At 38.4% G+C, this 14,491-nt stretch overlaps 2 protein-coding genes across 2 annotated transcripts; both read left to right on the top strand.

Annotated features, from left to right (window-relative positions):
* Window positions 1-7,846, top strand: ISCA1 (iron-sulfur cluster assembly 1). Its single transcript, XM_035309340.1, has 4 exons — window positions 1-154; window positions 1,063-1,116; window positions 3,011-3,116; window positions 5,349-7,846. The coding sequence occupies exons 1-4, from the start codon at window positions 74-76 to the stop codon at window positions 5,495-5,497; spliced, it is 390 nt and encodes a 129-aa protein (XP_035165231.1). The 5' UTR covers window positions 1-73; the 3' UTR covers window positions 5,498-7,846.
* A 2,781-nt stretch (window positions 7,847-10,627) lies between these two features.
* Window positions 10,628-14,491, top strand: LOC118156431. The gene is made up of 3 exons (XM_035310515.1): window positions 10,628-10,931; window positions 12,378-12,903; window positions 14,203-14,491. Exons 1-3 carry the CDS (start codon window positions 10,857-10,859, stop codon window positions 14,448-14,450), a joined length of 849 nt encoding a protein of 282 aa, XP_035166406.1. The 5' UTR covers window positions 10,628-10,856; the 3' UTR covers window positions 14,451-14,491.

Genomic DNA, 14,491 nt, shown 5'->3' with positions numbered 1-14,491 from the left:
AGGGCGCGGCGCGGCGTCCCCGTCACGGCGTGACGTCGGCGGTGCCCATGGCCGAGGGCAGCGCGGGGGGGCCATGGCCTCGTCGGTGGTGCGGGCCACGGTGCGCGCCGTCAGCAAGAGGAAGCTGCAGGCCACGCGCGCCGCCCTCACGCTGGTCAGTGCCCGGCCACAGCCGGCGGGGACCCGGGGGTACGGGGCGGGCACGGCGGGGGCCGGCCGTTAACGGCCCGGGGGGAGGCTGGGGTCGGCCCGCTGCGGGCACGGCGGGCGTTGAGGGGGCTCGGGGTGGGGGAAGAGGGCCGTGATTTTTCTGTGCCGAGTTGGTGTTTGTCTGTCGTGCGCGTGGGGCGGGAATTCCACGCGACCGGCGTTGGTTTGTTGAGTCGTCGCAGTGACCTTGGGGAAGCAAGCTGCTGTCACGGGCTGAAGTTCTTGTGGTGTCTGTTGGCTGGCAGCGTGCGTGGGGAAGGAAGTAAACAGGCGCTGTGTGCTGCGTGGGTTAGGTTCAGCGGTCTTACAGAGCGGTAAACATCTTGAGATCAGACTGATTCACGTGGAACACAGGCTGGTGTGGGTTGGAAGGGACCTGAAAGACCACCCAGTTCCAACCCCCTACCATGGGCAGGGGCACCTCCCCCCAGACCAGGCTGCCCCCATCCAGCCTGGCCTTGAACACCTCCAGGGATGGGGCATCCACAGCTTCTCTGGGCAGCCTGTGCCGGGGCCTCACCACCCTCACAGTAATGAATTTCCTCCCAATATCTCATCTAAACTTGCCGTCTTTTGGTTTAAAGTCATTGCCCTTGTCCTATCACTACGCTCCCATAAGAGTGTATCTCACACTCCCATAGGCTAGTCAGTGCTGGCAGATGGCTGGTGCTGAAGGTGGACATCTCGGATAGGAGAAGAAACTAAAGTGTGAGACAAAATTAGGTTGCCACAAAGTCAGAAATTTTTACAATACATACAAGTATGTTACATGCTTTTTAGCATGTGCAGACATTCACTACAAATAAACAAAAAGGAACACTTCAAAATGATGTCTGTATTTTTCTTTTTCAGACCCCATCAGCCGTGCAGAAGATAAAACAACTTCTTAAAGATAAACCTGAGCATGTAAGTGTAAACAAGGCTGCCCCATAGATAGTGCTCAGGTATTAAGGAATGTGCTAAGGAATTTAGAGATGTTGGTGCCCTTTGTTTGGAGGGGAATGTGTAAGCTTGTTTATTCAGTGTCATTTCTTTATAAAATGCAGCAAGTAACTAACTGTAATGACATTTCATTGTACAGTTACTCTTGAGATAGATAAAAGTGAAGAAAAAGGTTAAGCTTCGAAGTATTTTTAAGCTATTTTTAATGACGTTTTCTAATGTGGCGTAGTCATGACCTCTGGTAGGACCAGAGGTCTTCAGCTGTTAATAGTAGGATGTTACAAATTATTTTTTTTTTTTTTAGGAATTCTCACCGTGAAGTAAATAATTACAAAGCTAGATTAATACCCATTGGAAAACATACAATTCTTGAGAAACTTGACAGAAAATGCATTTTTTAAAATATATGTATGTATATATAAAAATATAGACATATTTATATATTATTTATATTTAAACATATACTGTATATATGTATGATTTTTATTGGAATATATTATAAATATTATTTGTGTTGTTATATATAATATGTATGTATATTCTTATATTTTAGAGAGAGAGAGAATCTTTATGTATAAATAATCACCATTTTACCATGTAACTGAGCTTGTCATCTTTTTGTTCTTAGGAAAAAAACATAGTTTTTCTTTCTAACCATTATGAAAACAAGCGTTAGGTTTTCTGCCTCACAGCAAGTACTATTTCAAGAAGTACATTTCTCTTCCAACTTTGGTACAAGGCCCATTGTTTCTTTTGCTTCCTGTACATCTGCACCTATCTAGACTCTTTGTTCTAACACTTAAAACCATCGAAAGGAAGCCCAAAGCCTACAGCTTAGCTGGTCAGTCACCTCCTTGTTATAGATGGTGTTCCTGTTTTCCTGCATATTTTTATCTAGCAGCTCCTGCAGAGAGAGCTGTTTAGTCTGGACAGATCGTACGTTGTTAGTCTGAGATCCCACATCGTGGTGAGTGATACTCAATGTTTTGATGCATTTTTATCATAACATTGATTATGTGGATAGACAGCGTATTTTTCCTGTTTAATTATGAAGCAGTTGTGTGCTGGAAATGGAACAGCCACTTTTGAAAGATTCTTGTGCACACATAGGAAAGGTGGCACAGAGCCAGAAAACAGTTCTTTACCTGCACAGATGCTCTTTTTGTCAGGCATAGAAGGCTGTATTGGATAGCTGTCAGTGGTTACAAATATACCATCTGTGTTGGCTTTTAACAAGGATTAAAGCATGAAGCAAATGGGCATGTTGGGTGTAAGCTTTTTGGGATTGATCTTTACAGGTGAATGGCAGTAGGGGTAATGAAGAAATAAAAGTAATTTCTTTCAGAACTTCGTATTGAAGTAAAAGTTTTCTGATGGTCATCAGAGGAGGAGTGTAAAACTCTAGCCACTGCCCTTGGCCTGGCCTCACAGCTTCATAAATAAATTACTGTAAATAATCTCAAAATAATGCCTGAATTGGCATCTGAATAATTTTTAACTTGAAATCACAAAAACATGTTTAAAATTTCACTGTCTTTATGAGAGGAGGCTCCTTCAGGAGAGGCAGTAGTTTATCGTTACTTCTATTTTACTTCAAGACTTTTTTTAAAAATACTGTAGAGCTTAGTCCACAGTTGTAAACATCTGATGCTTACCCTTACCTTAGTAGTCAATTTTGTAAAAGTAAAAAGTGTTACCTCTTAATCTATAATACTAATGCACTTCTGTTTTAACACTGTCTTTGGGGTAGTGGGGAACAGATGTCAGCACTTTGTGTTCTGTCTACGTTTTATCTAGGTACTGCTGAAAAGGCTTAAGAATGACTTTTTTCTGTGTTTCTGGGTTGCGTTTTTTTCAGGTAGGTGTGAAAGTAGGTGTTCGTACAAGAGGATGCAATGGACTCTCTTACACATTAGAATATACAAAGTCTAAAGGAGACTCTGATGAAGAAGTAGTTCAAGATGGTGAGTTTCTGATGCAGTACAGCAAACTTGTGTGGTGATGGGGGAGGTTAGAAATTCTTTGAAGTAGCAAGTTACAGCAGGAGGTTCTAGCTTTCTGATGCAGGGATTACTGTTGCATTGTTTTCTATATTGAAGTTACATGTTAAAATCTGCAGCTTTGCAGTCTCTGTTTCAGAGACTGCTGCGTGGTATAAATCGTATGGCCTGTCACTCATGTCTTTGGAGGTGGCTAACTGCAGATATTTAGCGAAAATATGTGAGTGTATAAAGGGATACTTTATCAGCATACCTAAAGCAAGGCTTGGCAAAATAATGAATTCATTTGCAAAAAAGATTTACCAGCTGTCTTCTCTAATAAGTCTTATGCTTCATTGATAGGTAATTTGTTTTTAACCTGTTTATGCTTTTGATCTTTGAAATGTTTTTTAACAACACTTCCTATGATATTAAGCATTATTTTGATTTTTTTTTTTTGTATGCTAGTGTTCAAGCTTGATTCCTGATAATTTGTGTGTCCCATCATAGATCTATTGCTAAAGCACTGAAACTTCCCTACATTTTTTACCATGTTTATAAAATGTTCTTTGTGGTCTTTCTGTCAAATATGAAATTTTTTATTTTATTATTTTTTACAGAAGCATAATAATTCTCCTTTTATAAAAGTTCCTACAATATTTATTTTCTGTTGGGAGTTTTTGCTTTGTTTTGTTTACAAGATTTATTGAAGTCTCTTATATTTGCATTCAGGATAATTACGTTTAATCTAGCAGAGAAGTAAGAGATCTGAATAAGAATGTGGTGTCACAGTTACTTTCTTATAGAAGGTGTGGTGCTAGGCAGAGCCTATCTTCCAGCTGTCTTGGAAATATCTATGAGCAACCCATAAATTTTATTCTTTTTTAATAAGTATTAGTTGGGGCTTCAGCAAATGATTAATTTGAACTATAAAGCATGAGATGGAGAGTTCCACACAGTTCTGCATGTGCCTCTTGATTTCAAACTTAGCTTGCTTCTGATATTACCTCTTCTGCTTTACTCAGAGAGATTCTCTGACTTTATAGGGATGAAAACACATTTTTTCAGAATGCATTTCCTGATGTCAGTCTTGAGGAAGATAAAAGCAGTTTCCCTGAGTCAAGACAAAGACCTATGGCTCCAAAGCCAGACAGCATTTCAGATGTGTCTCTGTGCTGTTTTCTTTGGCTAGACTTTTATCCATTGGAGGCAGACTTCCACTGAAGGCTTTGACTTTTATATAGCTCTATGCTGCGTGAGCTGATGGCTTTGGATGCCAGCCCAAATTTTCGGGCTTTTTAGGTAGCACGTGGCTGCTTCATGGATCAAGTCCATGAACTCTTTCATTAGATTTAGTCCTCCCCAAAAATGTGTTTGGGGCAAATTCAACTCACTTGCCCCCAGGCTTGTGTTGTGTTAGCAATATATTTTGTATTTTGACTGTGATAGAACAGCTTTCCATCAATCTCTCGTATAACTTAACCAGTTCTTGTTGCTGTTTACTGATGCAATTTTAATTTTTTTCTTTTTGTTATTCCCTAGTCTGTAGATAGCTAAGGCAATTCAATCTTTGCAGTGGACTTGGAGATTTAAAGTTCAGTATCTTTCCAGGCTGATACTCTGCATACTTTAGAAAAGTGATCTCTTTCTGATTCCTAAGATGAACTACTAATTCTTAGTCCTTAGAAGTTGTTATATCTTTGAAAGGCCACACATTTGGCTTGGTATAGGATTCAATACTGCTAATAGTTCATGTAGACCTAATAATTTTGGTAGAACAAAGGACGTTCCCTTGTGAGAGAGGAACTTTTTTTCTGACCTCTTGTTGGTCAGATGTTGTCAGACTTTTAAGAATGGTAGGAGATGGGTTAACAACTATAATGCATGAGAAGTATCAAAGCTGATATTCATTCACGAATTCTACAACTTATTTCCCTGGTTATTGTGTTTCTAATTCCAAACAAAAAATATATGCATTCACATATACACACAAATAACAGTGCTAGGCTGTTATTAGAGTGTTATAGTAGGGTAAAAAATAAAATCAAAGTGTTAGTCAAGGGAAGACAAGTTGTAATGATAGTCTTGAAATTTTGCTTCCATTTTTATCAAGGTTGAAACAGAAAGTTTATCCAGTTCTATTCTAATTGAAACAGAATTTCAAAGTAAATGACGAATGATTTTGCTGTAAGTAAATGTTTTTTCTTTGTCTTCAAGGGGTTAGAGTGTTTATTGAGAAGAAAGCACAGCTGACACTTCTAGGAACTGAAATGGACTATGTAGAAGACAAACTGTCCAGTGAATTTGTCTTCAATAATCCAAACATCAAAGGAACATGTGGCTGTGGAGAAAGCTTTAACATCTGAAACTTAGGACTAATTTTTTGACTTTGAACACCACGAAACACTTGCTGTTTTTCTTTCAGAAGCAAATGAATTTTCTTCAGGTTCTTAGGCTGTGTCAAGTGTGGATGCCATTAAGGAAAATAAAGTTAAAGCATATTGAAATTTTAAATTGTGTGTTATATTCCAGCACTGATATAGTTATGCTGTAATATGTGGTGAGTTGGGATCCAAAAGGTAAGAACAGTAAGTGCTATAGCAACATCTCTGTATTCTCACATGCCAAGGAAATAAATTTCACCGTTCTTTTCCTTTGTCATTTTCTTTGTCCACTATACTCGCAATTCCCCATCCAAAACCCATGGAATTATCAAAAATATATTCTGATTTGATTTTTTTTTTTTTTTTGGGTGGGGGGAAATAAAATCACCATTTATATGTATTTGTTTATATACACAGATCTATGGTCTTCTGCTTCAAAGTTCACTGATTATGTAGATGCTTACTTTATGTTCTTAGATTTCTGATGGTTTCACGTTTTTTATGTGTAGGTTTTCTGGTATCCTATTTTCCTGTAAATCCAAGGAAGTCCAAAAAGAAGTTAATGTATTAATGTAGTAGGCAGTTAGAGCACCGTTTGTAGAAATACTTCAAAATATGCTAATCCAGTTTTAATCCTGCTCCTTGCCTTGTTGAAGGCAGAGCCTATGTTGTTTCTGTTTCAACAACCTGAAACACATTCAGGCACTGGAGTGCTAAAGCAGGAGTAAAGCAGGTCTTGTTTCTCACATTTCTATTGTTTGTCCTCATCCTTCTTGATTTAAATTGCAAAGTTGGTAACACTGCTCAGAATTCAGATTTCAGTGGTCACAGAATGTGTATATGCTCTCAAGTGCTGTCTGTGCACCAAGCACCAAAGCTATATGCATGGGGTTTCTTGAGAGAAAAAAATACTTTTTGTAGCCATGTGTGCTATTAATTTTGTTAGAATTTGAACTCTGTGGTGACAGTGTAGGTACTAGGATTCTTCCCTTACAAAACTTAACGGTAACTTCTATTTAACTCCCATCCTGAGGTCAGTTTAGTAACAGGAAGTCTTTGTGATTTAAAAACAAAAAAAACTTGTATTTAGTAGTTGTTTAAAATAATCTAGTCAGTAATTAATTATACTTACAGGATGCTATTTTTTCTTTGGGATTAATGTACTTCCTTTAATCAGATTATTCCTTTTCTAAGATGGTGTTTTTCAAGCTGATTGTATTCAGTACTTCTTCCATTGGAGCTCAGGCAGAAGTGTGTTTCTCCAGGCCTTCCCAAAGCTGGTAGGAAAAAAAGTACTCTTCCATCCTAATGTGTCTCTAATTTCCCTGATTGTCCAAAGAGGACACTGTGCAGCTTAGCTACTTACTTGTGTGGAAGAGATGGTAACTTGTCTGCCTGGGAAACTGACCTGAGCAGTTGGTCAAAAGGCTGGAAGTAGGAAGCAGAGGACAAGAGGGACTAAGGCTCCTAGAGTCATGCCACGTGCCTGTGAACAACTTTACAGCAGCAGTGTGTAAGGCTGTGGGATTGCAGCTGGGTAGATCCAGTTTGAGAAAAGTTGTACAGGGAAGAATAAAAATGAAAAAATGTGTATTGCATAAGAAAAGAAAGCCAGAATTTCCATAACTATAGTTAATGTTAAGTACTTGAATTTTAGTTGTATACTGTATCAGCTTTTGATGTAAAAAGCCTTTTTCCTGCAGTGGTCAACTATTGTACAGAGTTACTTTATACAGTAATTCAGGAATAACTGGTAGTACACTGGTTAGCTGAATTTATAGTGCTGTATGTCCTTTGGTCTTGCCAAACAAACAAATCCAGTTAATGTGATACAGCTGAATCAGTATGTCTAAAACTCTTGAGTTAAGGGCATCTCTTCAGATTACATTTCTATGCTTCTTGCTAGGGGATAAGACTATGAATGTAGTAGCACTAGTGTTTCCTAAGAATGCAGTTATTTACTCAGCTTGTTTCAGTGTGCGTTTGTTCTGTTTTGGAAGGGAGGGTTGGGTTTTTTTGTTAGTTTTGGGGTGTTTTTTTGTTTTTTTTTTTTTTTTTGGACCTGTGGTGCTCACAGCAGTCCTTTTCATGTGTTCTGTGTATATGCCTTGAATGAAAGTTTGCACTTCCATACACCCATGAAATAATCCTCTAAGAATTATCAATTTACTGACACTTAACGCACAGTGTGTTAAAGTAGGCTTCTGTAAAGTGCTATTAACAGTTATATAGGAACATGGTTTTGTCAGTCGATACATTATAATTTTGTGCAATACTGTATGTAGAGTTCTCAGTTATAACAATAAATATTGCCTGTTGATAAACATGAAAGATTCCTATCTTGAAATTCTGTTAAGAGTTACAAAGGAGGATGGGGCAGAGGGGATGGGAGGGAATTATGTTTATATGCCTTTACAAACTGGATACAATGCTACTGTTACCTGAATTAATATCTCTTAGAAATACTATAAAAGTTTAGAGAAAATGCTAGAGATTACTGATAATACTCTTTATCTGTATTGGCTGGCCATACAGCAAACAGTTTGTCCTGCTTTATTTTTTATTAACGCTTGCAAAATATTCTGCTTTGACAAGGAAACCTAAAATGTAAATACTTAGCACAATTCCACATGCTTTTCGGTTTGAGCAGCATTTGCATTGAAATTCTTTTAAGCAGTAGCCAGCATGTTTCTTAAAGAGAGGTGCAGTAAGGGAAGTCTATCTGCTGACTTGAAGCAAGCTCTTTGCCCTCATCTTCTACAGTCCCTTTCAGTGGGTCCTTAGCCTGTGTGTATCTCAACTGGTAGCAGAGCTCCACAAGATCCTCAAACTGTGAAACCCGCTGTCCTAGACCAGGCCTATCTAGCTTTTTCATAAACTCAACCCAAATTCCTAGTTCATGGGAACGGATACCTGCTGCCACAGGATGGCAGCAAGCTTACAGTCCACTCATTTCTAAATGAGAACCGCCTCTGCCTTGATTCTCATGTTCTGTTTCCTGTTTTATTTCATGAATACCGGAGTGCTTTTGCTTATACTGTTTGAAACTGTTGTGTTGTTTGCCCTTCCTTTTATTCTGTTCTGCGCTCTTTACCTCTTTCTGAAGAATTCCTTCCATAGCTTACTGAAACTAAATCTAGATAGCGGGAATAAGTTCCCCTTAACTGGCTAATGAAATGAGAGAGCCTCGGAAAACCTGAAGTATCTGGAACAGTAGAATTCATTTCACAGAGGTTTCCAGCCAGCCACTTCCTTTTTCATCCATCGTCTTTAATTTGTTCATGGTGAGTCATTCACACAGACCTTTCATTCCTAAGCATAGTGTTCCTTCTGATTCAATGCTAAATAGTTGTATGGGGTAGCAAAACTGTATTTAAATTAGATTGTTTTGCTGTTAATTACATTCTTTCCTTTGCACTTCTTTCACATCAGAAGCTTAAATACAAGCAGGTATTCAAATAAGGAGAAAAGGCAAGGTTAATGTGAGATCTTACAAAGAACGTAGGTAGTAGGGGATGGGAAATAGTCCCTCCTGTCAACCTCCATTTTCACAATAAATTTACAGTGTGTGATCCTCCTGTTTGCAAATTAGATTTGGTTTAAGTGTATAGTAAAAATTGATTTTCTAGTGAATATCTCATGAACATCCTCCACAAAAATAAGTAAATAAATAGAAAATCCAATACTTTGGGTGTAAATAGTGATAATGTAAATCTGATGTTTGGAAGCTTTGTTTAGAAATCATAGTGCTTCTCCTTGAGATACATCTTCTGCCTTTACTATTCAAGCTATGAACTAAGATTCAAGCAGATCAGTGAAACAAATGCTTGAATCTAAGCTACTGAAGCTGCGTTTATGTTAACATGTTGCACTGTGCATTTCACTGCTTTAAGAGAAGAACCGATTTTCTTTTGCTGAAATACGGAAAAACTATAGCACAGTGATAGCTATAAAGTGAATGTATGTTACTTAAACTACCCTATTAAGGTGAGCTAGAGATCACCTGGCTATGTCCTAGGGAGCCTGAACTACCTGCTGCAAGGTTACTGTAAGTTGCCTCCCACAATATTCTTTTCATGAAGAATCTGTTTTCTACAATTAGTTTGGAATTTCAGAATGCTCATGCAATCCACAAATCCAAAGGCTGTTAAACATTTAACAAGGATCTTCAGCGTTCTCATCTTACAGGCATTGCCCCTACCAGAACTGTGAAGCAGTTATGCTGGACTCGGAACTGTCATGAATTCCAGGTTTGGGTCCTTACAAAGAAAGCTATTCACGTTAAATCTGTATATGTGCCATCCTTTGTCTTAATGAAATCAGTGCAGCCAGGGCTGCCGTAAAACTCTTTAGAACAGCCTTGTGTAGTAATTAGGCCCATGTGCCTCAATAAAGAGGTTTTGCATGCATGCAATTCTAAAAACAGAACCCTTGCTTCATTATTAATTTGAAAAATATTTCCTGGAAAGTAGTACTCCAGTGGGAATCTGCCCGAGCTGAGTTTTGAAGAGAGAATGTTGTGGTGCGCTGCAAAGGCAGTGTCTTTGTTTCTGTCTGCTGACACCTCTGGCCCTGCTAGCTCAAGAAACCTGCCTGCATAGTCACCTGCTGCCGGCTCACAGCATTTCTCACTCCCCAAAGCGGCCTTTGGGGCAGGAGGTGGGAAGAGCGTGAAAGCAGGCAGGAAAGAGAATTTTTTCACCCCAGGTAAAATACTTAGTAAAATATTTAGCAAAATAAAAATTAAACACCACCAGCAGGCCAAAAAAAACACTCTCCAATTCCCATCAACAAGCGATGTTCGGCCACGTCCTGGGAAGCAGGGCCTCAATATGCATATCAGTTGTTGGGTGAACAGATGTCTTCATAATGAGAGCTTCCACCCCCCACCCCCCCTTCTCCTTTCCCACCCCGTATTGCTGAGTGTGACATCATACGGCATCGAATATCCTTTTGGCTGGCTTAGGTCAGCTGCCCTGGTGATGTTCCTTCCTCACCACTTGCCCACCCCCAGCCTGCTGGCTCTGGGGGAGTCCTGATGCGGTGCCAGCACAGCTCAGCAGCAGGCACAACACTGGTGTGATACCAGGGCTCTTCTAGCTACGAGTGCAGAGCACAGCACTGGATGGGCTGCTGCAGGGAAAGTTAACATCCCAGCCCGACCCAGTACAGATGCATAACACAGAAATACCAGTATTAATTCAGAGGATACTGAGAAATGTGGAATTGAGTCCCTCTTGGGCGTTTCTGTTTTTCTTATTAATCTTTTCCTCTTTTAAACCTATAATTTTCTCATCTTTTAATTAAAACATCTTTTTTTTTTCAGCACAGTGAGGCCACAATGGATCAAACTGGGAATGATACACTGCCAGAAGATCCAGAGCAGAAGAAACAGTCTTTCTCTTTTGGTTGTAAAGTGAGAACTGTAACAGGATAAAACCCATTTGTAGGCTTTTTGTGTCTACTTCCTTTTATCTTCAGTGTTGGTGGGGTTTGTTTTGGTTTGTTTTTCCAAAAACAATTGCCTAGGTACCTCTACGGTACCAAATTATTATTATTTGTTCAAAATGCTCTTTGGTATGTATACTGGAACTGTCAGAGTGAGGAGATATGCCAGGCTTTAATGGAATGATGCCTAGCAAGAAAATACAGAGGAACTTTTTTAAGAGTCACAAATACAATTGCATTTAATTTTTGTAGCAGAAAAAAGAATTGGTACCGGAATTTGTAGCAGCTTATCATTTCAAGTTCATTATTTATAAGCATGGCATTTAAATTACTATCATTTGCTCCTATCTGAAAACATGTATTTATATTTGTCTTATGTTCATGCAGTAAATCTACAAGATCATTTTGTTTGTTTCTCAGCTGTTCTATACATATCAGAATGCTTGATCAGAGCATCAGTAAGCGCCAGATATCAGATTCCACTTTGTATTTTAGATTATGTGTCCCTTAATATTCAGTTATCTTAATGGAAGCAGCTCACTTGATTTCTTCTGTAAATGTTGAGTGCTATTTGAATAAAACAGAAGGACATTGCAATCTCAACAGCAGGCATTCTGTATGAAGTAGTTTTTATTCTAAGCAATGCTACTTACATCTACACAGAAATTGTCAGTTTCTATGAGTTTTCAGTAAAATAAAATGACTTTTAATGCATAATATTTGGATCCAGCACGTAATAGTCTGTGATAGCAAATAAACAACACATTCTTTTCCTGATTTAGGGCATCATCTTAGTAGCTTCCTGGTGATAGATTTGCTGGACATAGGCTAAGTAGAGGGATACAAAGTGTTACAGCTTCTCTACGTTCATTTTCTCACCTTTAGTGATCTGTTTTATACACACAGCCTGTGTAGTGCAATGCATTGTTCAGGTCAAATGACATTTTAAAAATAGTTTTGGACAATTTTGTTAAGGCATGAAGTGGAAAAATTAGAGATGGCTTTTCATGGAGCTGTTGTCATCTACAGTCTGTTATAAACATTATAAAAGAAACACCTATACATATTGATATAAATCAATCCAAAGGGAATTGTCGTCATTGTGAAGTGTTGGGAACACAGCTCATTACATCTTGCATCATCATTTTGCTTTTTTCTTCATCTCTAGCCCTTGAATACTGTTTTATCCTATGTTTGTGATGCAAGATTTTTGTGACAAGCATGATCTGTCTATATGGTGTGAAGATTAATGTCTACCAAGCCATGACTTTTATCAAAACTTGTATTCTTTCAAAAGATGATAGTAATAACAATAATAATAGTAACACAATAAAACTTCCTAGTCATCCACATAATTTGTCTTCATAGCCATTAATGAGAAAAAAATCATTTTCTTTTTTTTTTTTTTTTTCAGGTGTCAGAATTGTTGTTATCCCTCAGAAATATTAAAAATGAGCAGGAAAAGTACCAATGGCTTTTGGAACAAAGGCACATCTCTCTCTTTCATACCATACCGTCAGCTGTGAGATCTAATAACTGGGATGCTGCAGCACAAAACAAATGCAGTTCTCTTTGTCGTGATTTTGTTAGTAGTATATATTCACAAATAGGTTTTGTAAAGAAAAATGCTGACTCACCAAGAACAGAAATGACAATCCCAGGCAGTTTCATATCTGAAGATGTCAAACAGCTGCTTAAATCAAAGCCAAAAATATCTGTTGCTGGAGGACACAAAAAATATGATGTTTGTGACCCACTGCAAAAACTTATTTTACCTTATGTGTTTTTGATCAAAAGTTGCCTACCAATGCCAGTTTCTTTGATCCAAGACAAATGTTTCAGCGGGGAGATATTATGCAAGATACAATATTTCAGGAAAGAGAAAAGGCTCCAGCCAGCATTTAAGAATTCTGCCATTTCAAAATTACACAGTTCTGAAGGTGAGTAGTCTCTACTGATATCTATTTATGTATGGCTCTAAATAGCACAAATGTGATTAGCTAGAAACAACAGGAATAAATAAATAAATAAATAAACTGAGACTGAATTCCAAGATAGAGCTCCTGAATATTATAACTAAATAATGGCAGTATTAATATATGGGACATGGAAAGAACGTTTGTCAAAGCAAAAGCCGGCAAATAGTCTGCAGTATTTATTTACAACAAACTTTTATTTTTCCAGAAGAGAATATAACAAGCATCAAAAAGTTCTGCAAAATCATGACAGGCTTTTGGGAATTCTCTCCAATTGAGGCCCTTGTGCACTTTTGAGAATTCTGTCATTATTGTACACAGAGGCAGCTTTTTAGTTGCTCCTGACATTGAATTCCATGGGAATCTTGGCTTGATTTTGGTGAAAGTTGGGTTCATGTAAACAATTTTCACATCTAAACACAGCAGTAGATTCTCCTAATCAACAGCTTCAATAGCTCTTGAACAGTATATTATTATTATCATTATCATTATTATTATTCTGCCTGGAGATTCCACCACAGCAGAGTATTTTTTCTACCACTCAAGCAGCAGAGTGCAAAATTTGTGCCAAAGCAACTTTACCTGTATTCCTCCCCCCCACACACACACCATAGCGTCCACTTTTTCTTTCCAGACCTCAAGAAGCAGACAGGTGTTCAGGCAGCTAGTTTAAATTGGTTCTCATGCTTATCTGCCAAGGTTCCTCACAGGCCAACAGTGAAAAAAAAATAAGCCTAGATGGCCAAGGACATTTTAATATGGAAACAGGATAAAACAAGGTGAATTGAGATCTGTTTTTCACTTCAAATAACAGGTGCAACATAGGTGGCATCAGTACACATATGTCTTCCCTGATTTGTCAGCAACTCACATCTGTGAGAGCGTGCAGCTGCTAAGTGTTGACATCTAGTCATTTTTTGGCCTAGTGAATGTGACTGGTGTGACACGAGTGCCAAGCAGTGTGATGATATGTGAAGTATTTTTCCTCCTGACGTGGTCGTCAGTAAGAATCTCTCCACGCATCTAAGTGGAACTAGGTACTAGGTTTATGCGTCTCATTTTGTTTTGTTTTCAAAACAAGAATAGCAAACAATATAGGCATTTATCGATGTGGATACCTCACTGCAGATCTGGGTCCCAAACTTCAGTTTAAATTACAGCATACAGAGGTCAGTGTTCTGCCTTGTTACGGTGTATTTCTAATTATTTGAGATGAAAGGTTGTATTACATAGATAGTAACGTAATACACACCTTATTGCCAGTGTCAGAAATACCATATGTGATCTTCCATAATCTGAGAGGACTGCAGTGGAAATTGTATAAAGGCATGGCGAAGAGGAAGGAGCCTTTCCAAATTTTTTGGAGAGAAGCAAATTACAGAACTTCCACAATATTAGAGGAAAAACATGAGAAGACAGAATACATCCTCCCTTTGATTTTTAAGGATTCAATAATTCTCTCCGTTTATCCTGCATATTCTGCTCTACGCCTTGAATTTAAGTGGAAATGACTGCAGTACAGCAGAAAAGGAAATAAATCTGCAAGTACCCT

This window comes from Oxyura jamaicensis, chromosome Z, assembly GCF_011077185.1.
Source record: "Oxyura jamaicensis isolate SHBP4307 breed ruddy duck chromosome Z, BPBGC_Ojam_1.0, whole genome shotgun sequence".
NCBI lineage: Eukaryota > Metazoa > Chordata > Aves > Anseriformes > Anatidae > Oxyura > Oxyura jamaicensis.
This window is presented reverse-complemented; position numbering and strand designations above follow the sequence as displayed.